The sequence below is a fragment of the Danio aesculapii genome, chromosome 15, assembly GCF_903798145.1.
Source record: "Danio aesculapii chromosome 15, fDanAes4.1, whole genome shotgun sequence".
NCBI classification, from domain to species: Eukaryota; Metazoa; Chordata; class Actinopteri; order Cypriniformes; family Danionidae; genus Danio; species Danio aesculapii.
The window spans coordinates 22,583,261-22,609,908 of NC_079449.1; the positions used below are offsets into that span (position 1 = coordinate 22,583,261).

At 34.1% G+C, this 26,648-nt stretch overlaps 1 protein-coding gene across 2 annotated transcripts in view; it reads left to right on the forward strand.

The window, feature by feature from the left end:
* dph1 (diphthamide biosynthesis 1) overlaps window positions 1–26,648 on the forward strand; it is a 225,125-nt gene that overhangs the window by 26,305 nt on the left and 172,172 nt on the right. For both annotated transcript variants that reach the window (XM_056474269.1, XM_056474268.1), the window contains exon 3: window positions 11,409–11,472. In XM_056474269.1, the coding sequence (XP_056330244.1) occupies window positions 11,409–11,472 (64 nt within the window). The remainder of the gene's footprint in view (window positions 1–11,408; window positions 11,473–26,648) is intronic.

Here is a 26,648-nt window from a genome sequence, read left to right on the forward strand (position 1 = left end):
AATATTAGTTTTGGTTAAATACACGTTATACAGCACTCGTTTTCCACATTAATTGAAATATATGTAAATGGAACCTATAGAGGCCTATATTTCCTTTACAAATATTAATGAGAACATTACATATTCTATTCTAAAACATAAAATCACTTACAAAAAGCTAACACATATTCTAATCTCATATATAAATCATATAAATAAATAAATAATGAGGCTATTTATTAAGAAATGAAATTTAATATTTATTAATTATTAGGAAATGAAAAAAATTCAGCGTATTATTATTATTATTATTATTATTATTATTATTATTATTATTATTATTATTATTATTATTATTATTATTATTATTATTATTATAATTAAGTAGGATATTGTTTATTTATTTTTTGACGTCTACTTTTACAATTTGACACCTTCAAGCCACTGCATTAAACAAATACTTTTTTGAATGTGTTCAAGCCAAATCACAAACTTGACCCTTCTACCAATATCGGCATGCTTAATTGTTTGAGCTGTGGAGGTGCTTTACTTTTTTATATATTTTCGCATTGTTACATTTAGCTAAAAATAATTTGCAGTTTCCAATTAGTACGTTTTACAAATTTTGATAATATCTGAAAATAATCTGTGCAACTCCATGTCTGCTACAGACTCATAAACCCAGTTTTGCTGGAAAATAATGGAATGAAGTTCAAAAAGCTGGTTATGGAACAAAAATGTCTCCAGTTACAGTTTTTCTCAATTGCTTTGGCACATTTTTCAGAACAGACTTAACATTCTCTAAACTGTGAGTGCACACCTCAAAACTGTTTGCTGGATTTTCAGAACTGTGTTGCATGTCTGCAAAATAGTTACTTTCCCCAAAACATTTAATTCATGCTTTAAAACCTTATTGTGTCACTAATTTGGCCAAGGCATTGTATTGTATATTTAATATTTCATATGTTACCACAAATGCACAAACTACAAAATATCATCCATTAAAAAATATATATATTTTTTAGATTACACCTCTTCCTATTGCTCTTCCGCTTGCATGTTACTGCAGGTCAGGATTGTGAATGTAGATTTAGGGCTGCAACTAGCGATTATTTTAATAATCGATTAATCTGTCAATTATTTCTCCGATTAATTGATGAATCAGATAAAAAAAAAAGAATTTATTTCCAACCCTTTATTAAAAAACATCCCTGAGATGATGATAATAATAATAATAATAATAATAGTAATAATAATAATAATAACAATAATAATAATAAAATAAAAAAATCAAGATACATACTAGACACTTGAAATAGCATAAGAAATTATGTTTTGTTTTCTGAAAAAAAACACCTCAAAATTAAGTGATTGTTTGCTTAAAACAAGAAAAATAATCTTAATGAGATATAATGTCAAACAGAAGTTTTAAGCACCACTTCATTTTTGCCTGCCGTTTTTCTTGTGTAGTCTTGATTTAAGATTTTTTAGGTATTTCGACTGAAAATGAGATAAAATGATTAAGTAAAAAAAAGCTGTTTTGCAGTGTAGCTATACATGACAACAGATGGAAAAATAAATGATCCAAAAAAGGCGAGTGAATAAAAATGTGTCTTTAGTCTTGCAATGCAAAGTAACTATAACACCGCTGCTTTACTACTTTTGTTAACCCTTTTGCTGGTGAGTTTAAAATATTCTGGAACCAGGAGTCAGTTTTTTGTTTATATGTGTATATATGTATGTATGTATGGTATGTATGTATGTATGTATGTATGTATATACGTACTTACGTGTATGTATTTGTGTATATATATATATTTTTTCCAAACTACAGAAAATTGTACTTACTGTTTGCAGACATGTGCCAAAGCATTTGCAATTTTCTTAAATCAATAAGAAATGCCACTCAGAAGTGAACAATAAGCTAAGATTCAGAGATCTAAACTTATTGTTTTTAAAAATAAAAATTTTAATTGAGATTTGAGTCAAAGCAATTGAGAAAAACTGTAAAAACATTTTGCCTTTTTTTTTTTTTTTTTTTTTTTTTTTTAAATGTTTTTTTGAAGAGCACTACAGTTATTGTTGCAATTTGCACAGTGCTACTGGTGTTTTCTATTTATTTCTATATGATAGCATTATAAAGCAGTATAATTTGCAACTTAACTTCAGACACGGGACTACATAGAAATAAAAAACGAATGTTTTTGAAACATGAGACAGCAACACTGGTCTGATGTGTCCGAAACATGGCCAGAAACACTCTCATGCTGCAGGGAAAGCCATGTTTTGATGGAATGATTATGGTTGTAATTGATTTTACTGCAGTGATCCAGCATAATTTAATAATTCATAACACAAACCACCCTGCTGACTGTAGGCTGCTGTGGATTTCAGTGCTAATGAGGAGGTCAGAAATGTGGCATTTGTGATGCAAAATTCTGAAAATATTCAAATATTGGCTTGATTTTTATAATTAGTACTGCAGAGTCAGAAATTAAAAACATCAATAGAGAAAAAAAAAATGATGTTAACCTTTTTTTTTTTTTTTTTTTTTGGATGAAACAGTGGGATGTTTCCTGTTCAAATATTGACTGGCAGAAAGGCTCCTATCAATCATGTTTGACATGATTATGACCTGATAGATTGGTGATAATTAGAAATTGCACTGCTCCTTTGTTAAATTGTTCACTTGTTAGCCCTATGGTACATGTAACAGATGCAATTTTAGGGCATGAGTCTGTTTCCAAGACAACAACGCAGCATATCTAAGCATGATGCTGACGTACAGCGTGGAAGAAGGGAAAAACAGTTTAGACATGACTTTATGAAGTTCATCAACATGATTTTAAAAATAAATAAAAAAAACAGCGCAGTAACATGATTTCTTTTATATTGGTACAGTATTGGCTCATTTGTTGTAATTGTATTAGCGAAAAATAACAGCTTCTTAGAATCTTATCAATAAATTATCTGAATATACAGACCAAAACAGTTGCAACAGGTACAGGTTACAAAAACATTTTGTCATTTTAGTAGTTAGGAACAATTTATTGTATTACAAATAATCAGACCCCCTAGTTTTTACTTTTTAGTTTTAAGTCGAAATGACTTTTAATTAAACACAAAATAATCACTAAAAATGTAAATAATCTCATAAAACATCCAATTCCAAACCATATAATCAAATTATATTTATTTCAGTTTGCAATTAATTGTTTTACATGACTTATAGACATTGCCTATGCAATGCACGTGATTTATTCGAGCGTCTCTCGAAAAATGTCTCTCGAAAATATTGAAATGAAAGACATTATTTGTGCTTTACATGTGTGGCTGGTATTATGATGTTTGTAAAATCAATAAAATATTTCATTTAAGTCTTTCCCTGCAGTTAACGAGAGAAAACGCTTCCCTGCGCAGAGTTTTCCGGCAATTTTTTGTGTATTACGGTAGGGAAAGCCCTAACGCATGTCCTATGTGTGAGGTACATGATGTCAGATGCTCAGGGAATTGAAATCTGAGAGAGAGAAAGACCGTGGATAAAAATAAGAGTTATACAACCTTGCTTTGGCTTAATCTCTATCATTTATAAACTGTTTTAGATCTCTTCTTGACAAGAGACCAAAATAAAGAAGCTTTATGATTTGTGTGTGTCGTCATTGTGTCAGATTGCATGCCTAACATAGTAGGTTACCTAATATGGTAAATAAGATGTATTTAAGTTCTTTATTTTTATATTTGTAATTGCAAATTTCTGGGAATTACGACCACAAAATCAGTCATTTTTATCACATAAAATCACATGAAAAACAAGGGGGTCTGAATAATACAGGTCCATAAAATAACAGAAAAAGTGCTGGCAGTTTTTTTTTTACCAGGTTTTTGTTCTGTAGTTTACGACACCAGCCGAGGCAATATATCACTATAAAGTATTAAAAATGTAAAATAAAAGTCTCTTTTTCAAAATTGCTGTTATTCTTAATCATTTTCCATTTAATACTGGAAAAGGGTAAAAGAGCAGATCATTTTTGTACCTTCTGTGAAAAGAGATTTAAAGCAAGATACTATCTAGAGAATTGCATATATAGCGTATTATGTCAGCCCTAATTTAGTATTATGTTCATATTTCACTGTTAATTCCATAAAACATTCAATTAATATGTAGCCAGTTATTGAATTTTTATCATTTAATTGAATTTAACAGTGCAGATATGATTTGTGTGACTGTGTCCACAGGTCAGTGTCCTCACTGAAGGATAATGTATCAGTTTCTCTCTTGTACGGTGGTATAGCTCTGCTTTAATATCGTCCACATACCTATTATCATCTCTCTGTTGTTTTAAGCGCATTAATTTCACACTGATTTTATGCATCCCTCCTTCACACTCTTTAACTGCATGTACATTTTCTTCCTGAGAGACGGCTTTTTGTTTTGTACTGTGTTTTTTTGGGGGGTAAATTAAAAATGCATGTTTGTCAGTGTTTTATGGTGTAAGTGATGTGCAACAAGCAAGTTATTACAGCTGTTCAAGCGGTTAGCTTGTCTGAAACAGAGCCAACTTTGCATTTATGCTTCATGCCAAGTTTGCCAGCTGCTTAAAGTGATTAATATGCAATAAATATTAAGCTTTTAAATGTATCTCCAACTACTGTACTGAATGTGCATGTAGTTATCATATATCATATATTTAATACTGTATGCATTTACTGTGTGTGTACGCGTGTGTGTGTGTGTGTGTGTGTGTGTGTGTGTGTGTGTGTGTGTGTGTGTGTGTGTGTGTGTGTGTGTGTGTGTGTGCGTGTGTGGGTGTGTGTGTGTGTGCGCGTGTGTGTGTGTGTGTGTGTTATATCAAATCACATATACAGTGCTCAGGATATATAAGTACACTCCTCACAAATCGCTTATTTAAATAAATATTTTCTGTAGGAAGCTTTACAATATTATATGTGTGCATATACATTAGATAAGTCAGTACTTAACCCAAATCTGAAGATAATCTAGCAAAATAACTTATGATAACAGTCCAAAATTAGTACACCCAAATGTTAGAAAAAAATATTTAAAAAAAAAGAAAAAAAAAAAAAAAAGAGTAAAACTCAAGAAAAACAAAAAAATTTATAAAATTGTAGAAATTTTGTAGGTTGTTATTTTTCTCCCCAATATTTTATATGAATTTAAATGTAATATCTTGCTATTTCTAAGGATGTTCGTTGACCAAAATGTTATTTTAATAAATATATCCATTTAATAAATCGGTTTTGTTCAAATCCACCAAAATATATGACCTATATTCACTGAGAAATTATTAAAAATATTCATTTTCAATATGGGCTGTACTCAATTATGCTGAGTACTGTATATCTCCAATCTCATTAACCTTTTCTTCACTGTATCATTTCAATATTCTGATTAAAGAGAAGCGAATGAATCTCTCATGTATTTTTTCCATTTGATTACATTCAATAACAGAGGTGTCATTTTAAAAATGCACAGATCTATAATTAATATAATAATCTATAATTCGATTCCTTTCCTAACTTTTTATGCTCATTTAAGACAAAATTTGTTGTGTTTAAAAGACAACCCACCAAGATCAACATGTTTAGATGTTATTATTTGTATATATCTGTTCAATAATGCACCGAAAACCCAGAGTTTCCACTTTCACTCTGCTTCAAATCGCGTGTAAACAATCTGTTTGGGAAAGCTCGTCTGACAGTCACGAAGCAGTACATAAACTAACTGTTTTAAAGGATTACATAGGAGGGGCAATGGCACCTGTAGTGGAAAGGAATCCCGCCATTTTTATATGTATTTCAAATTGTTTTCATGCCTAAGTAAAATGAAAGCACAGAACAGATTCTAGAGATGCGCTAAATTCTAGAAATGTCTCCCGAATCCGCGGCTTCATACTAATCATCCACCCACCCTCACTTATAGTTTTATCTGATATACGTATCCACACCCGATTGTCACTTTAATAATTAAATTCTTTGTTTTAGGCATGATGATATGTCACCGTAGATATTAACAGCAGATTCAGTGAGCTAATCTGTGCATCTCTTATAGTAAAATAATACGTTAATCGTAAACGTTTTTAAATGAACATTTATTTATAAAAACAAAAGTTTGTCTTTAGACAACATTTTCTTCATTTTCAAATAGATACAGAAAGTAAAAATAAGACATTTTAGTTTTTACAGATACAGGAACAAGATAACAAAAACGGTGCCAATTCAGCCTAAACGGCAGCTATGTTGTGTTTGCTTGGCCTTTTTCTTTACTCTGTGAAAAAATAGAATAGCAGCTACTGTACCTAAATTCAGGCGATTTCACCTCGCCTCTAAAACGTGGCCAACTGTACTAAATGAGCGTTAAATGAGCATTGTTGTAGGAATGCACAAGGTTCTCCTCACAAGGTGCTGCAGTCATGGAAATAAGCAATCTTGTTTCTCCCAGAAAGATAGCTAACTTAAAGTTTGAACAGTACTTTTCCACTTCATCCATTATTTTGGTCGTCTTATCTTCCCATTCTGCAAAGCCCACTCTCTGCTTTTTCGCAGGTCCACTGCCATGTCCAACTACATCCACCCGTGACCCACCCACAATTAATCATAATGTATTTTTTTATTACCCAACCCACCCATTCCGCGGATTATCCGCAGCACCCGTGGATATATACGCCATTCACGCATCACTAACAGATTCACATTTATCCCCTGGTGGTTCGGTGGTGTGGATTGCCTAGGAAGGATCAGCTCTTTGATGTTTATTGCCACCCTTCCTAAAAACATAAGAAAAATACAGGAAAATGTCTTAATGCGATGATAGTGGGATAGAATTGTAAAATACAGGAGATAATGAAAGCTTGAATGAATAAAACTTTTTATGCTCATTTAAGATTAAATTTGGTGTCTTTGAAAAGAAAACCCACTAAGATCGACATGTTTAGATGTTATTATGTGAATATGTCTGTTCAAACATGCACCCAAAACCTAGATTGTCCACTTTCACTCTGCTTCAAATCCTGTGTAAAGGATCCATTTGGGAAAGCTCGTCTGACAGTCACGCACTTCTACTTGAACTGACTGTTTTGAGGATTGCATAGGAGGGGCAACGGCGCCTGTAATGGAGCAGAATGGAATCCCGCCATTTTTATATTTATTTTAAAGTGTTTTCATGCCTAAATAAAATGAAAGCACAAAACAGATTCACATTTAAGAGCAAGGGGTGTCCCCTGGTGGTTCGGCGGTATAGGTTATGCCTAAATAAACATATTTGATGTTTATTGCCACCCTTTAGATTAAAAACACGGGAGAAATATAGGAAGATATCTTTATGGGATGATAGCGGCATACAATTGTAAAATACAGGAGAATCCAGGGAAAAATAGGAGGGTTGACAGTAATTATATATACACACACACACACACACACATAGTTAGGTCCAAAAATATTTGGACATCGACACATTTTACATTTTTGGCTCTATACACCAACACAATGGATTTGAAAGGAAATGAACAAGATGTTCTTTAACTGCATATAGTGTCAGCTTTAATCTGAGGGTATTTACATCCAAATCAGGTGAACACTGTAGGAATTACAACAGCATATGCGCCTCCCACTTGTTAAGGGACCGGACAGAATAATAATCATAAGCCTTAACAACCAGTCAAAACACCTTAGCAATGCCTTAGCAACCACTCAGAACACCTTTGCAACCATTCAGAACACCCTGGCAACCACTTAGCAACCACTTAGAACCCCCTATCAACAGCCTAGCAAAAAACATGCAAATTCATAACCTATACCATGCTAACCTATATGTAGTTATAACTGTTTCAAACTTCTTAAAACAACTTTAAAACTCCTTCAAACTTTCAGACTCAACTTTTAAGCCACCATAATGTTAGTCTATCAACTTTACTTTTCTAGTTTTACAATATGGGTGTGTTTACTGTATTTTTTTCCTATAAACAGTTTTACTTGGCATGAGAAACTCAAATGTACGTAAATTAAAACAGACAAAAGCCAACTCTTATATAATATATTATACATTATATTATATTGCATTATATTATGTTGTTCCATTGAAATCAGTTTCTTTTTCTGCCCTTCTAACATTTAGTACTGAGACTTCCAAGCTGAATAGAAATGTCTGCATGAAATAATTCTTATGTAAAGACCAACACCGTAGGAATGCAAATGTCCCAATATTCCTTGCTGCAATCAGCAGAACATGGTTTTCCACAGAGACAATGGGAATTTGGGGGTTTGTGTTCAAATCAGCAATGTACCAGATAGAAATAGCCAGTAGTCTGTGTCTTTGAACCAATTAATTCCTCTATACAGTATTTTTGGCTGCATTTCATGTAACTGGCTGCTCCTAATGAGGCTTGACTTCTGTGTTTTGGCATTGTGGAAGTGCGAGACTGAGGCCAATAGCATGTCTCACACCAGATGCATGAGTGTTGCCAACTCTGTATTAACTTTTGTATAGTGGATTCCTTTAATAATTAGATGCTGAGGTTGTGTTCAGATGTTTATGTGATAAAGCTCAGTACACAGCGTCATTATTGGTGCTGAACAGAAGGTAAGGTTGTGTGTATTTATCTCGACAAATATTTAATTTGGTTAAAACCTCATTTGTTAAACGAATGAATTGCCTGTCGTATAAAGGCAAACATCTGTTGAATTTAACTCCACCGACACAGTTTTTGTGCAGATATCTGTGAAGCATATAAACAGAATTAACATGATTTAATGGGTCTTAACACCGTTTTGTAAAATGCTGCAAAGTCAGTGTAGTAAACCGCAAGGAATTGAAAGGAAATGGTCAATGTAACAGCATCTTTGGATTCAGACAGTTTTATTTCTCATTGCATAATAGATATCAAAGCTTTGCACAAATACACTCTGCAGTTCTCCATTGCATGCAGCAAAATGGATGTATATTGGTTTTCTAACCTGACTGACCATAAACCCACATTTACCCCATGGCCACTATAATTTAATGTACAAATAAATATACAGCTTCATGCACTCGTACTCTACATCAAAAATATATATGAACATAGTCTTTCATCGATGATTTTGAATGTTGAAAACAGCTTTTGTGTTATTAATATAAGGTATTCAATAAGTTATAACAAGGAGATGATTGTACTCACAAAATAGAGGAGATTTGTGCTGAACTCACAGGATATATGTATACAAGTTCATGGCCCTTACAATCACGCATTGTTTTGAAGCACCAAAATTTGAAATGGCGATCTAAACATTGCACTTGAGCGTAAATTGTTAAGTGTAAATTGTGAATGTACAAAATGCACACATATCAATTTGTTTATGCATTATAACACAAATATAATGTATTAACAATTATACGTTTACACAAATATGAATGTGAAAAGTGAATGTTGTGACACATAGCCAAGTATGGTGACCCATGTATGGTGCTCCTCATTTAACACATCCGAGTGCGCGCACACAGCAGTAAACAAACACACACACAGAGCAAGGGTTATGTAGGGTTTGTGGATATATTAATAAATGGATCATTATATAGCACCTAACTGTGCTTATGTTGGATGTTTTACATGTTTAGAGCTTAAAATAATTTCAATGTTGTGTATTCTCATGGTTACTTTTAAAAATAATGCTTTAGGCATGTAGTATGAATGAGATGCAGCTTAAACTGTTGTTATTTTATATTTTCATTTTTCTTATGAATGTCCAATATAAAACAGCTTTAGTGGACTCAAAGAGTCAAGTTTAAAATAGAAAAATTCTCAATTTTTTTTTAAATTTTGAATTAGATGCTAATGGTCTAATCTGATTCAATGATCTGTGCTAAGCTAAGTTAAAAGTGCTCCGGCCAGACCTGGAGATTGACTAAAATTAAAATATGGTAAATCTCTACTAATTATCTTTGGGGGAGTTGTAAAATGATCCTATTTTTATTTATTTATTTATTTTGCAGTTCCTATAACCCACTGTTCAAATTTACTAGCCTTTTGTTATGTTAATGATGAAAGCATCCTCTAAATTAAACTGCTGTAAAAATGCATCAGATAAATATTTTTTGCAATTTTGTGCATAAATCTGTAAATCGATCTCAGTCCTGATCAAAACTAAATTGTTTAGAAAATTACAGGATTTGAACTCTTTAATTGCCAAATTCACAAATTATGTCACTTTTAAAATGAAAAATACTTGTGGACTGGATTTTTTTAAACGTTTTATCACAATCTTAGACATGTGAAAGGTTACTAACAACATTTGCATTGATGCATTGTTAGATTTTCCTTTTTTCTCCATAATTTACTGCTGGTGGCTGTTTTTGCCCCGTTGACTTCTATTATAACCACATTTGATGGTGCAAAGTGTTTTTATTTACTCCATGTACTTCTGAGAGCTGAGATGCATATTTTGATTTTCTCAGACAGATCAAGGTAAGTGCGTAAAGGTCACTCACAGACACACATACACACACTTTTTTTTTTTTGCACAGGCCTATCTAAAGGGTTATGGTACCAACTGATGATAAACAATAAAAATGACACACCTCTTCCCAACAGGGAAAACCCACCACCTTCCATATGGAAGTCAATGGGGCAATAACAACCACCAACAGTAAATTAAGGAGAAAAAAAATTTAATTAAGCAAAGGCAATGTTGTTTCACATGTACAAGACTTTGATAAAAGGTAAAAAAAAAAAAAAGTCCAGTTCACAAATAATTACTTTTTATATTAAAATTGTCATTTTGTGTTTTTTTTTCCCACCAAATTAGTGACATCATTTATGAATTTGGCAATTAAAGAGTTCAAATCCTGTCATTTTCTAAGACCTTCTGTAGTTTTGATCAGGACCGAGGTTGATTAACAGATTTATGCAAAAAAAAAAAATTACAAAAATATTGATCTGATGCATTTTTACAGCAGTTTAATTGAGTCTATGTTTTTATCCCAAACATAACAAAAGAGTAGTAAATTTGCCCAGAGTGGATTGAGTTTTTATTTTTATTTTGGGGTATTTTCTCAAAATATGTGTCAAAAACAGATTTGTCACCAAAACTCATTTTGCTAGCTGAAACACAAAATAAAGATAATACATATTAAATAAAATAAATAAATACATAAAATAAATAAATACATAAAGTTATAGCCAAATTAAGACCCCAAATCACCCCAGAGTGGACGAAAACATCCCCAACAGTACATAAGGGTTAATATTGATAGCTTCATAGAGCTTAAAGTTAAAGCATTTATTAATTTTTCATTGTCAACATTGGTACATACCTAGTTTATATTTTGCACCTCACACTGCCTGCATCACTAGTCTAATATATAAGAGGCCAGGGCAACTGTCATTCATATTGTATATTATTTTGCACTGACTGTACTCTCTGTTTTTGACCTGCAGTGGCTTTGCAGTTGCCAGAGGGTCTGCAGATGTTTGCCTGTGTGATTGCTGACATCATTGAGAGGTGAGTTCAAAATACAGCGGCTGAACATCCTTGGTTGTAATGTGACGGTGTATGAGCCTGCAAAAGACCTCTGTGCTCATTAAAAATCTCGGTGGTTATCATCATTCCCCATGCCGTAGCCCGTATCTGGGGCTCAGCACAAAATTAGACACAATTGCAGACACAAGCTGGCTATCACAGTCTCGCTAGTTAATGACAAAAACATTATTCTTCTCAATTACATCTTGTTACAGTCGGCGCAGGGCATTCAGCATACAAAAGTACAAATTGTGGGTCAGTGTAGGTGAAGAATGAGTTTGGTCACTCCTCTCGGGATTGGGTGTAATGCTAATGAGGGATAGCAGCTAGGCTTAATGACAAAGTCTGTTCTGACAAGCTATTTATAGATATTTGTGTTTCTTTGTTCACAGGTGTGGAAAAATATATTCAGAAATCTATTTTGAACTTAATTAATGTCTTTGTAAACCTGTGGTGTAACGTTTTGGTTTTTGTTTGTGATTCATTGAAAGTAAAAATGTTTATCTGTCGTTTCTCTGCCATTACATCGAATAAAGTCTGCTTTGATTCAGTGATCTTAAAGGTCCCATGAAATTAAAATACAATTTTTTAGATGTTAGTATCAGTTTTGTTAGTTTTTAGGATATCTATAATCTAGTTCGCACCAAAACAGTGACAAAATTAATGTTTACAAGATATAAAACTGATATAAGCATGTAAAGCTTGTAGTTTGTGACTTCCATCTAAATGGGTCAACGGTTTTATTCACATCACCTCATACTTCAATTTGTCATGAAATCGTGACCAATTAAATTCTCTTTAGTATCTGACATGCTCCTTCAAGACACTTTTCATTTGCTTATCATTTGATGTGCTTGTATTCAACCACTCTCACTGGCAGAGCGGGGACAATAACAACATGCTATTGGATGTTTTTTTTTTTAAAGGGGAAGGAGCTACACTATGTCCCACCCTCTCTTCATGTTTCGGTTCAGATTGTCAAATATTGAATTAAAAAAATGCAATTTGTAAGCATTTCACAGAATCTTTAATATTCATGAATCCTAAATGATCATTGAAAGGAATTTTGTCAGTGCGATCAATTAATTCCATTAAAAAATAGCAAGTTAAAATCTGAGCAGTGAGCATAAGCAGCTACATTTAATGAAAAAATGTGCTGAGTTCCTTCATACATCCGTTTTTTTGTACATCAAAAATCACATTCATTCATTCATTCATTTTCTTTTTGCCTTAGTCCTTTTTATTAATCTTTTTATTAAAAAATAAATAAATAAATAAATTCTCTACGATTCAGCCAATTATATTTTCAATTTTGGAAGAAGCATAAAGGCACTCGCACAAGTCTTCACATGTTCCGCAACATGGACAACTCTAAATGGTGTTGAGAGAGTCAGCACACTGCATTTATAAGGTATAATTCACCCCAAAATGTAATTTCTTTCTTAATGTAATGACGTATTTGCGGCCGCAAAATGATGCAGTGTTTGTTTACTACTGAAAGGATGCGAGCGTGCCCACCAATGATGTCTTTAGTGAACAGAACCTGGCTGTGTATAACTGATAATAAAGTTGTAAATAACATTCTGATTGTTGCACAAAGCAATTGTTTGGGAGCTGTGCGGGAACTATGATTTACATGTTATTTTTTTTCATCAAAGTGACTGCAGCCATGACATGAGCAGCACTTGCCAGTGTAAGTGACACCAAAAGCGGCCATCATTTAAGTGATCATATCGCATTTTGGAGTTTGATTACGTCAAATATTTTATGTGTGTTTTCTTTCATAGCGAACCCAGAGTGTGTGGGTCAGTATAACTACTCTAGCCTATATAATGTTAAACATAATGTAAGAGGGAATCTGATGACAAATGTCTGACTTTACCAATGAAAAAAATGGTTTGACTGGTAAAATAATGTTGTCAATGACAGATTGCAAGCATATATCTCAAACGCCTTTATTTTACATCTACAGAATCGTGAGAAAATCATGATTTTAAGCAAAAAATAAAAAATAAATTGTGATTCTCATTTTAGCCAGAATCATGCAGCCCTACGTTTAGGTGAATCACTTTAATCCATGAACAAGTTTTTCAGAGAGGTTTTCTAAATTCGATCAATTGACTCAAATCAATGATTTATTCAAGAACTGGACTTTAAAGTCAAGACTTGTTTGTAAGTGAATAACGATGTCGATTAAGTGTTTTTCATAATACAAAAGCTACTTTAGAGTTGTAATAGCTGCTTCTTTAATACTATAGTGCTTCTGCATCCTTACCGAATACCTGAAAGAGTCCACATTCATTATAATTGCCTGAAACAAACCTAGCAGACTCATCTTTGCCAGAGAAAGAATGTCATGCTAGTAGAAAACAACATGGGGATGAGTGAACATTGAATAGATTTCATTTTTGACTCCATTTATTTTCTTTAAGAGGCTCCTTTTATGCTAAACGTCATTTTTCTCCTACTTTCTCTTGGGCATTCACTATAAAGAATGTTTAAGTGAAGAACAAGCATTTTATAAAATGGGCTACTTTAGAAGTCATTTCTATAATGATATGGTGCCTTGTGTCCTAACTGATCCCTAAAAAAGGCTGTGTTCACCATAATTGCCTGAAACAAAGCAAGTAGACATTTCTTTACTAGAGAAAGAATGTCATACTAGTTTGAAACAACACAAGGATAAGTATATAATGACTGATATTCTTTTTTGACTGTTTTTTTTTTTTTTGCTCTTTCTTTTAGAACTGTACATCTTTGTATTTCATTTCTCTCTTACTGTGTTGTGATATGAATGTTAAAGAAAACAAAAAACCTTTTTTGTAAGCCGAGAGAAGTCTACTTTTATTGTAATTGCCTGAAACAAAGCAAGTATAGACTCATCTTTGCTAGAGAATGTCACACTTGTTGGAAACAATATGAGGAAATAATGACAGGAATTCAGTTTTAACTCTGCCTTTTTATTGTAGAGCCATAACTATTTATGCTTAACATTTCTTCTCCTGGGGTGAATGCTCCACCTGTATCTTTAAAGTATGTTCCTACCTTTTTTCAAATAAGCAAAGTGCTTTTCCGGATGTCTGCTCAATACTAATGAAGGACGTTCTCGGCTGTGGAGCGATGGCTTGGCATTTGCGTTGAGGGATATGTTTAGCCCCAGGAACCGCGCACAGAGTGTCACATTCCCTGAGGATTCATCCGTATTAGCAGAACATTATAGGCCTGAAATGGTTGTATCACACTCAGGGCCGCTGGTTCGATTTGGAGGCGAGCACAGAGTCAGTGAGTTGAAGCGAATGGCTTTGGATGTTTTGATTGGGTCGTGTGAAAGTCTTGCTGGCTGATGAGAGTCCCGGTTAATACAAATCCCTCTGTTTGATGTAGTTTAGCTGTCAGCCTTTCTGCAATTACATTCTGTATTCATCAACTGAGTTTTCTGTAACTCATCTTCCTCTGGCTCTTGTTCTTTCAGCAGTGTTGATCTTGATGAATGTGATTATAAACAAGGTTTTCTGAGGGTTCCTGTTTTATATACTGATGGCAAGATGGGAAATGCTGCCTTGCTGTTTACTGAAGTGGCACAGAACAAATAATGAGCAAAAAATTAGGCTTGTTTTGATGTAGTTGTATTTTTTTTGATTGCTTGAAAACTTTGACAAGACAACCTTAATGGCACCTATAAAGAAAATCAGATTTTGTAAGCTGTTTGGACAGAAATGTACATGGATATAGTGTGTTCACAGTCATATTGGGGTGATATAAACACAATAAGTCTCTTTTTTTCGAAATGTACTGTCATTAAAATATGATCCAAATCACTCCCATTTTGAGGCCCACTGCAACGTGATGTAGGAGTACGGTTTCTCCACCCACCAAATTGATTGAAAGACATGTATTTAAATGTCTTCATAGTAATGCTTATAAACATAAAACAAGACAGGACATGCACAAAGCAACTGGGATTAAACGATCTGTTGAGCTCGCTGTGATCATCAATCATCATCAAATGTGATCAAGAATGAGTTTCACAAGTTTAAAATGTTTTTAAAACAGTGCATGTTTGTAATGAATTGCATCAATTTTACCTTCTTAACTTTATCACCACAGCCGCAAATCAGTACAATTATAAAAGAGGATGCTTCAATATCAGTTTGTGGACGTTAAATCTAAATCGTTATTTTGTACATTAACATAACGGATATCCATAGAGCAGTGGATATTAACATGTATCCGGTCAGATTTACCGTGCAAAAACAGTGCTAAGTTAAACACGTGTGTGTGTGTGTGTGTGTGTGTGTGTGTGTGTGCGTGTGCGTGTGCGTGTGCGTGTGCGTGTGCGTGTGCGTGTGCGTGTGCGTGTGCGTGTGCGTGTGCGTGTGCGTGTGCCTGTGCCTGTGCCTGTGCCTGTGCCTGTGCCTGTGCCTGTGCCTGTGCCTGTGCGTGTGCGTGTGCGTGTGTGTGTGTGAACTTTGTAACGACATTGTGTGTGACTCATCGTTGCAGAAAGGCTTGAAATAACTCTACAATGAATGCATCAAATAAGCATTGGGATAGTTCATAGTTATATAATATAGGGATGTCCAGATCTAATCAAATGTTTAGAAATTGGGCCCAATCATTCAGTTTCAGACTCGATCGGAATCAGCCATTACCTCCCGATCAGGACTCGAATATATATTATATATATTCTTATTATTTTTTAACACATCTATAGTTATGCAGCGGTACAGAGTTAAACCTCTTTCTTAACTTTACACAGAAACAGCAACGCATGCGGCATAAAATCACTTTTTTTTGCAGAGACTATTGGTTAAATGCTGGCAAAGTAGAACATGGAAGCAGCTTGAAACAGAAAGAGCAAGTCTGTGGTCTGGAGGTATTATAAAGTCGATGAGGACAACATTGACATGGCAAACTGTGAGATATGTAAACTTGGGATTGCCTGCTGGGTACTTTAAGTTGAGGTGCTATTTGTTTTTAAATTAGATTTTATTTTATATATATTTACTGTTGCACTAAAGTCCAAAAGTGAAGAATTTATGTTTTTTATTACTCAATTGTTCAAACTAAGGTGAATTAAATAAAAAATAAGGAACATCCTGGATCTGTTTCTTTTTTTGTGTGTATTAAGCCTCAGATCGGTTTTCGGTATCGGTAGATACTCAAAATCAAATGACTTGGACTCAGACTCCAGGGCAAAAAAAGCTGATCTGGACATCCCTAGTTTTAAAGATTAAATTTTTGCACCTTGACAGTTTATTTTTTGTCTGTTGATTATACAGTAATAGATTTATTTTAAGTCATTGATAATAAATGATTAAAAAAATATAGCTGATTAAAGTTGCCTTTTCCCAGGGAAATATCGTAAGTAGGCTTGTGCCGGTATTCGGTAATGCGATAAATCACGGTAATGAATATGCACGATATTGTTATCGCGGGCACTTCAAAATACCGTGAAAAATAATAGATCCGAATTTATATTCTTAGAACGCGCCTTAGCTTATTTTCCATCAACCGCTTGAAGAAAAACTGCGTATATGCTGCGCAGAACTGATGCGCACTCTGATGTAAACAATCCCCGCATGTAGAAGCCCTGTGTGCGCAGTGCGCGCCGCCGCTGCCACCACACTATAATCCTCACACGCATGCCATCTGTCAGACCGGGCACTTTCCCGGTGGGCCGACGTACTTTTTGGGCCGGGCTGATCATCGTCTTATGATCTGATCGGCCCATAAAAGGCTTAGCAGCCTATCGTTTTTTTCTGCCTTATTGATTGACGCTGCTGTGATCTGTGACTCTCTGAAAGTAGATGCTTTTTTTCCCGGACAGACAGACCGGGCCGGCCCATGTGACACCCTGCAGCCCATTGGCTCTTTTCGGTATTGACATTGGGCTGGCCCAATCACAAACTCCTATTTTGGACTCCGCGTGAGCGTGCGTCGTCTGTGTGTATTTGTCAAAATAGTCGAGAGTCAGAGAGAAGAAACGCAAGGGAGGCGCAGAGAAATCGCGGGAAATACACCGGCGGTTCATTTAGCGATTCTGAAAAGTTCTCTGTTCATTCTAGTACACGGCTAAAAACGCAAATCTCGTGACCACACACTCTCTGCCCAGAGCTGCCAGCCACTAGTTCAGCGGGTGAGCATAAACCCCAGGTCAGAGTATAGTGCATGTCAGACAGTTCATCTGCTGGAGGATCTCATCTCACTATAGCTGTTAAACGTGATATTGAATTCATCTTGTTGTCTCTATCTAACAATTCTTATGTCTTTTGAATCACTTGTTCTCAGTTAACTGTTTTGGCTGAGTGCAAAGATAAGCTAATATATTAATTTATGTAACCACATACACTGATTCTGCACATTGACTGATTGCTAACCTTTATCGTTTAAATTTAATGTACGTTATACTATTATAATGGCCATTATTGGTTATTAAAACTGATATTCTGCAAAAGAGACAGGGTAAAGTTCATTCTTTTCAATGGAAATGAAAGGAGACAGTTATATTTAAGCCCTGTTTTGTTATAAATATGCAGTGTGAAGATGATGCTCATAAAAATATGCAGCTACACGAGGCTGTTTGGTGTCTGTTAATCATAATATCAAAATGAAACAAATTTGACTTATATTATGTTTTCATTGTTTAGATAGTGAAACAGCAAGCAGGATGAGGTGAAAGAGGTTAAAATGTAACACTGTTCCCTTTGAAGATTTACCCATGCATTATCAGGCAGTTTTTGTTATGTTTATTATTGAATATAGGCTGAGTCAATAGTGTATTGAATAAGCTAAATTGGCTGTAGTGTATGAGTGTGTGTGAATGAGTGTGTATGGGTGGTTTCCAATATTGGGTTGTGGCTGGAAAGGCATCTGCTGCATAAAACATGCTGGAATAGTTGGCAGTTCATTCCACTGTGGCGACCCCTGATAAACAAGGGACTTATGCGAAGAAAAATAAATGAATGAATAGTGTATTTTTTTAGAACTCAACAAATATCTTTATGGACAGCATACAGAAATTAAATTGAGATTAAAGTTTGTATTTATTTATTTATTTCATATATATGGCTTTTGTGTTTTATAGAATATGAGTTGATAAGGAGGAACGCTGCCGACAATTTATCCCCCTTTAAAAAGGTTAAAGTCAGAAGTTTGGAAATATTTTGGGTTCCAAAAAAATGCAGAGGGATTACGAAGACGGTTTCCCTTTTGCACACTCACTTTGATATAATTGCTCAAGTTTACTTTTATTTTGTGTATTGTTTTATTTATATTTATTTGTATTTAAATGTTTGAAGTACTTTTAGTTAATTAAAAAGTTATTAAAGTTTTGTTATTGAAGTTTTTTGTGTTTTTTTACCTGTTTCTCTAGTAAAATTACAATATCGTGATAATACCGTATACCGTGATAAAAGCTCAATCAATTAATCGCAGCATGAAAATGTAATACCGGCACATGCCTAATCGTAAGATATCGTAAGAAATATTGTTATCGCAAAAATATCGCAACCCTATTCTGCGTGATCTTATTTTACGTTTCTAATCTTAACCTTACTACTTCCTTTAGCAAATTATGACTTCATTGAGGTAAAAGCCGTAGTTAATGATTTGTTAATGGAGTTTTGTACCTAAAAATAAATTCAACCTTTTCTTTTTTGAAAAAATATAAAATGCCTTAACAGTATCTTTTCTTTCATTTGGAATACAAAGTATTAGTTTAATATAAAATCTTCTTGACCCCAAACTTTAGGATCACTCACTTTCTTTTGCTTTATCCCCTTCTTTTTTAGGGGTCGCCACAGCAGAATAAATTGCCAATTATTCTGGCCATTATTTATGTATGGACAATGTTTACAATGTTTAAAATAGCTGTTTTGAGACATTGCAATAGGCACTTAATGAGCAGATTATTCCTCAAATTTAATTTAATATTTTTATTTATTTATTTTGACTCCTTTATATATTCTTCTATGTGTTGTACTTGCATAGCACTCCTCATGGTTTTACACGGTGAAGCAATATGTATCATAGTATGGCAATACAGTGTCTGAAAGACCCAAGCAATATCATGGTATGAGGCTTTTAACCTTTTCTTATCTCTGTCCACTTAAGTGTGTAAGAAGCGTTTCAAGAAGCCTGTATTCCTCATGTATTTATTTATTTATTTTTATAGTCTGTCCAGCAGTTATTGAGATTGCAGGATTTCCTTATTCAAGTAGATATAATTTAGTTTTGCAAACCTGAATTGGCTATTCAGTGATGTTGCAGAATGAACAGATTTTTTCATGAAATATATTCAATGTTTCATCCGTTTTTTTTCTACATTTGTTTGCTCTGCATGTCTGTGTATAGTGTCTGAATAAAAAAAAAAAACACAAAAAAAAACGTAATACTATTTATGGTTGATGAAGCTTTTGACGTCTTTCATGTTATCTCTGATGCTAAAGTGTGCAAGAAGGTTGTGTCAAGACACCTATGGAGCTTATAACATAATTTATGGCAATCTATTCAGCAGTTTTTAAGTAGTATTTTATCATTCAAGTAAATCACATTTGTTTTTTATATAGCTATTCAGAGACATTTCTAAATGAACAGATTTTTCATGAAATATATTTTCAATTTTTATCTGCTCATCTTTAAACCTTTTTATATATTCTTTAGTGTTTACGTGATACTCTACGTGGCTTTAAATGGTGAAGCAATATGTTTCATAATATAATCAGCAATAGAATGTTTTCACATGACATCATTGATGATGGGCAAAATTCAGATGGAGGGCAGGAAGTGATTCTTCTGCACAGGAATCGCTATCAGAACATCAAAATGTTTCTGTTTTATGTTGTTTATAATCGTTTAAATCAGCCAAAATAAGAAATGCGAACAGCTTTTTAAGACTTCCAAAAGTTTTTGCTCATAAAGGGAGGAAAGTTCAAGAAACTGGCTGAGAAACGGAAGAAAAGGCGACCTGTAGCAAACATTCAATACATCCATGTTTACAAACTTTTTTGAACGCAATAATTCGTTTGAGAGCGCCAATAAAGATGATATACAGACCTAGCTATGTGTATTATATGTTAATGTGTTGTATAAAAATCAGAGACAAACACCAACACACTTATACAAAATCCAGGAGAATATAAATAACGTACCCTGCCATGTATTGGCTGCAATTAAATCTCCATCTTGTTTCGCAATAATCCATGTTCTTACTGGCGTTTCGGCGGAATAAACAACCGTAACGTGATTATCGAGATGCGTTGCAGCGGTGAATGTTTATGGTAAGTTCAATAAATTCATTCCCCTCTTACAAAAATAAATAAATAATAATGTAGACTATGCGTCCACGCTTTTGTATGCTTTCATCTGTTATTTAGTGATGTCTGGAAGATATCTGCTTGGGGAAAACTATTTAATTAATAATAATAAACTAGTTTTTGAACCACATAGTAAAGTGTATAATGTGTACAACTATTTGTTAATAATTGCTACAGAATACTATAGTAAACTAATAAGCTGTAATAAATACTGGAGCGTGTAAACTGTGGTGCATTGTGATGGTGTATAATTAAAGCGAAGAAAACTGAAGCCTATTGAATAATTTATTACTACAGTTGTGTTGTACCACAGCAACAATATAATTATTACGACAGTTTAATTCAACTAATTATCTATAGTATGCTTCCAAACACTGTAGTATATACTATATTACTTTTTCATGTAAAGTAATTGCTTGTACAGTATTTACCCCTTCAATGACAGGCAAATATATTTTAATTTAGTAGAAAATCTGGCCCTTATTATGATATAAGGATCATGCCCAACATATGTGGTTATTTTCTATTTATATCTGCTTTGAAATATGGTATAAATTGCAAAAATATGGACTTTTCTCTCTCCCGTTCAGTTCCTTTTACTTCCTGCCCTCCATCTGAGTTTCACGCGTCACTAGAACCACATGATTGAAAACAATATACCATCTGAAAACAGCATAGTAGTATTATATGGTGTCAGACTTTTGACCTCTTGTTTCTTCTCTGTCCACTAAAGTGTGTGTGAAGTGTTTTGAGAGTATGTCAAGATGCAAATATTTCTCTCAACGTAATTTACAGCAGTTTATCCACTATTTTTCCAACTTTCAGGATTTCCTTATTTCATTTTTCCTACCTGAATTAACACTTTTTTTTTTTTTTTTTTTTTTTTTTTAAATCTGTTTTTTTTTTTTAAATCTATTTTGTTTAATCGCTCTGTATGGTATAACCAACAATATTGTGTCTAAAAAAACCATTGTAATATCATGGTATCAGGCTTGTGGCTTCATTTCTTGTTCCTTATCTGCCCACTTAAGTGTGTGAGAAGAATTTTGAGTATGTGTCAAGACACCTATAGGGCTCTCAAATGAAGAGCTGCCTCTTTCTTATTCATCGGAAATGTCCAGACACTCAGAAACCCGTTGAAACCAGCCAGTGTTTAATGAGAGCAGTTAATGTCCGTTAATTAACTTTGCGAAAGCCTCATCAGCCGTGGCTCCTCTTCTTCATGTTTCTTCCACGTCTCTGGGTCTCTGCCAGCATGATTTCTTCGATCTGCTGTTTCTCTGAGGGCCTTTAGCTTGGCTCTTGCATAGGACATTTATTCCTCACTGGTATTTAGGGCTCCGGCTGTTTAGGTGTGAAGCACTTGTTGGAAAAAAAATTAAAAATTGCTCATCGTTAGCCTTTGGCGCTGTTCAGCAGGCTGCTGGATGATGTGAGGAAACCTGAGCAGCAGATCACAGAAAACCCTGTTTACACCTGCTATTACAATCCGTCTCAGGTGGTCTGATCACAGCTGCTTTGTTGAGACACATTCCTGTTTACACCTGCCATATAAAGTGTTTTTATTTTATTTAAAATGGATAGGATTTGTAATATTTTTAATATTTGGATATTTGAAATCTGTTATTTCAGAAATGTTTCTGATACAAATCTGTGATGTCAGACCATTTTTATTTATTTAAATGAACATTACATTTTTTGCTCAAATGTTTAAATTATTTTGATAAATATTTAGATTTTTTTTTCTTATCAAATGTTCAAATTATTTTGTATAATTTACTGTCATCAATTAAAAATGTCAAAAGAGCAGCATTTCTTTTAAATGGATGCTTTGTGTAACAACCAGGGCCACTGTAGTTAAACTTAAAATCATAAAACTGAATTATTTTTGTTATTAAAAAGAAAATTTTGGTAGAAATAAAACAAAAATAACTTTTAAAACCTTGCATTTAAACTTTCATGAAACTTCATCATAGGCATATTGCAAAAAATTATATTAATAATACAAATAAAACAAAACATGTTATGCAAATTAAATATTAAATAAAAAAACAAATAAAACAAAAATATAACTTAATACTATTATTACAAGTTCAAATGATTACTCTTACATTTAATTCTCTTTCACACTCAAAAAAAGAAAGAAGTGTTTGTTAAATTAATATTAGGACAAGCAAAAATGGCTATATATATATCTCACAGTGAAATAGGGGCTTCTGCTAAAGGTGTCAGTGAAAGACAAGCAAATACACACGCAGTAAAATTGTGCAGTAGTCCAAGTAGTTGGAGCATTGTAAATACTCGCGCTCTCCTCCCTTGCCACGGTAATACCGAATTGTCCACATCTGCATTGTGGTGCACCGAAGAAACAATTAATTTTGACACCCCTACTAAGGGGAGGGGTTTGGGAACAAATGAATCAGTGAACCAATCGTATGGGAGTTGTGGGGATAATTAGGTAAAAAATAAATGCATATTATAGGACAATGCATGTTTTTTTGACCTTGCATATCAATTGAAGCCCCCCCAAAGCCAAAAATATGACCTTCTATAATGCATAATTGGGGTTCTTTAATACCAGATGTTAAATACAGAATTTGCATGTATAACCATTTGACAAGGGTCACACTGATCTAACCATCAGGGACCATAAGAAAAAGCATTATGTACTGTGTTTAAAGACAACAACAAGCACAGCTCCCTAAAATAAGATCGTATTAGGCTAAGAAACAAGGTTGTGTACTGAAATGAGTTTTTCTGAAACTGAGAAGAGCACTGGAGATTGGATGTGACAGTCATGTGATCGATGATAGACTGTGAGCTCAATGTCGATGTGCCTAAAGGAGGTTGTGTAAATCTAGTCAGAGAATAAGCTGATTAAACAAGATGAGGTTTTAAGCTCTAATGAGAGCAAGCTGCTATGTGTTACAGCAAAAGCTGCAGTCAATTCTCTCTCTCTCACACACACAATCCAGTGCATACAAATGCAAACATTATAATTCCACATATTATCTGCTAAATTTGTAGGTAATTCTTACAGTGTCCTTGCATTTTCCCAAGCTCAGCTGAAAACACCTACACAGGGTAAAAGTGCATATACCTTCTTAGAGGTGAATTCCTACACAATTTATGACTATAATTCATAATGTGTCTCGCATACAGTAGCAGGTTGAATGGAAAAAATGAATTGTGTGTACTTATGCTAGTTCTGTTTGACTTTTCCTAACTCAACGGTCTTCCTCTGTCCACAAAGATATTTAAAGGCCAACATTTGTAGTTTTTTATATTTCAGTACTCCAGTATTTTCTAAAGGTGTTAGTACTCTTTTTAAACAGAAATATGCATGACCTTTGCATGTAAGATTACACTACAATGTTTTAAAAAGCTGTATTTGCCACAACTTTAAAATGTATGTTATGAACCCATTTAACATTTCCGGGTTTCTCAGCAATGGAAGTTGTCATAATGGTGTAAACTTAAAGCGCAGTGATTAGGAGAGAGCCACAAATAAATGTTTTGCATTCGTATTTGCACAAATGATAAAAGCAAAAACTCAACAATATTGTTATCCAGACATTCAGAAAAAAAATCCCTAATCAGGACAAGAAAACTAAAAACAATTATTTTCATGATAATAAATGAGCAGCATATCCCTTTAAATGACATTCCATTCATACTAAAACTGTTTACAGAAGTAATGAAGTGGAGTGGACATAATGTTAATAAATAGGGTTGAAACAAGGTTTCATAACAAACAAATTAGTTGGATAGATGTTATGCTCAATCCATTTGGACCGAAATCCAACAAATATATATCTTTGATTATTCATGTGAATTTCTCCATAGTAAATATACTTTTAACATTGTTAAAATTGTCATAAAAAACATTTATGTTAAAAAAAATGTATACAACTACAGTTCTCTTTTTTGACATTTAAAATGTGTCTAAGAAACATTTTAATTAATTAATTTATTTATTTTTATTTTGTGGAAAGCAAAAGAAATTTCATTGCCCCAACCAGGCCATTTGAAACAATCCTTCATGTTTAGCCCTGTAGAAGTATGAAATTTCATTCATAATGGTCTTAAGTCTTAAATTTGACTTGCAGAGATTGCTAGACACATGATTATAGAAGTATGTGGACTGTTGAATATGCATGAAGTTTATGTTTGAGGGCAAACAGCTGACGTTTCACATGTAGGGATATATAATCTTATATATCAGTGGTCCCCACTGTTTTTATCACTGTGGAGGGGGCGGGGTGCTTTTTCGGGGTCTGGGGGCGGTGGTCCGTAGGTTACTAGAGGATGACAAGCTGACAAAAAATTGCTGTCACCCTGAAATATATTTTATTATGGAGAAAATTACAAAGCACTGCAGTGTTTGGGTGTTCTGTGTTTGTCTGAGATAATTAGTCTACTGAAATGTTTATTCCATACTAGCTGAAACTGATCAGTCAATTCTTGTCACATGACTCGTGGTGTGCTCCCGGCATTCATTCAACTGGGTGCATCTAGAAGGTGGGTCCATTGGAAATACCAAACTTGTGCGAACTCTAGAAAAGACGTGATAGGCGTCCCCTAAAAGGCTGCCATCATTTGCGATCTCCATCATTGATCTTCTTACATAGACATTGGTGGATTCACCTGATTTGTTGACAAATGGGTTGCAGATATATTCCTTGGCAGTGTGCGGGTCCTTTTCTAGGCCTTTTCCCCTTAGCAAATGAACTTTCAAAAGACGTCTGTTTCCAAGTCATTTTGCTGCTTGTGGGTTAAATTTGGGCACTCAGGTGACAGAGATGTGAGAGAATATGGTCATTTTTCAAAATAAAAGATTTTTCTAAATAATATATCATTCAGACTCCGATAATAAATAAAACGGAAATAATTAATGATTTCTTATGTGGCCCGGTACCAATTGATCCACGGACCGGTCCGGGGCCTGTTGGTTGAGGACCACTGTTATACAGTATATCTATCTAAATCTTGCACGTTTTTTAAATATGCTCATCAAATCTGTGGCTATTTCAGAGTCGGCAATTAGCAGATTTGTTACTTTTAAATAATGATCTTTTTCTTATGTTAACGTCTTGATAACATTATAACTGGACCTCAGAGAAAAGAACCAAAAAAGCCACTTTACGACCATTTTAATGGTGTTTTTAAGTTACATGAGGTTACAAAATAAGTTGTAGTATAAGATTTGATACTGTGAAAATGAACGAAAGCTGAATTCTGTGCTGTGCTTCATTACTTGCACAATTCTCCAAGATCTCCAGGTAGACACTATACTGGGAAAACTCGCTACACTTCCAATGAAAAAAAATGGTACACAGAGCTAAATATAGTCATGTTAACAGGATATGATGTTAAATAAAAAATCACTGAGCTCTGTGGTATCCAGCTGCTGTTTAACTCGTTTAGAAGAACATCTTCATCTGGTGTTCAGCTTTGAGTTTCAGCTTGTTAAGAGACAAGTGCGACAAACCACGAGAGTCGAGCATACGTCAGCCTGACTTTGATACACCGACAGCTGATTCGGAGAGCGTGGAAAGATCTCATGTGAACCCCATTGAACATGTATACAGCGCTGGGCCAAGACTCCTGCAGTTTTCGTCATGTTTGAGGCACAGAAGGAGTGCGGAGAAACCTCCTCCTGTGCTGTCTGTCACTAAGTGTTATGTTCTTGATAATGCCGCCTTCACAGCGAAGACATCTCAGAATAGCAACAGGCTTTTCATCCAGTTTCCTGTTTAAAGGTCTAGGCTTTTTATTGTATTGATCGCTGCTCATAATGTTTCATGAAAATGTTGGTATGTAGTCGCAACTGGGTTTCTG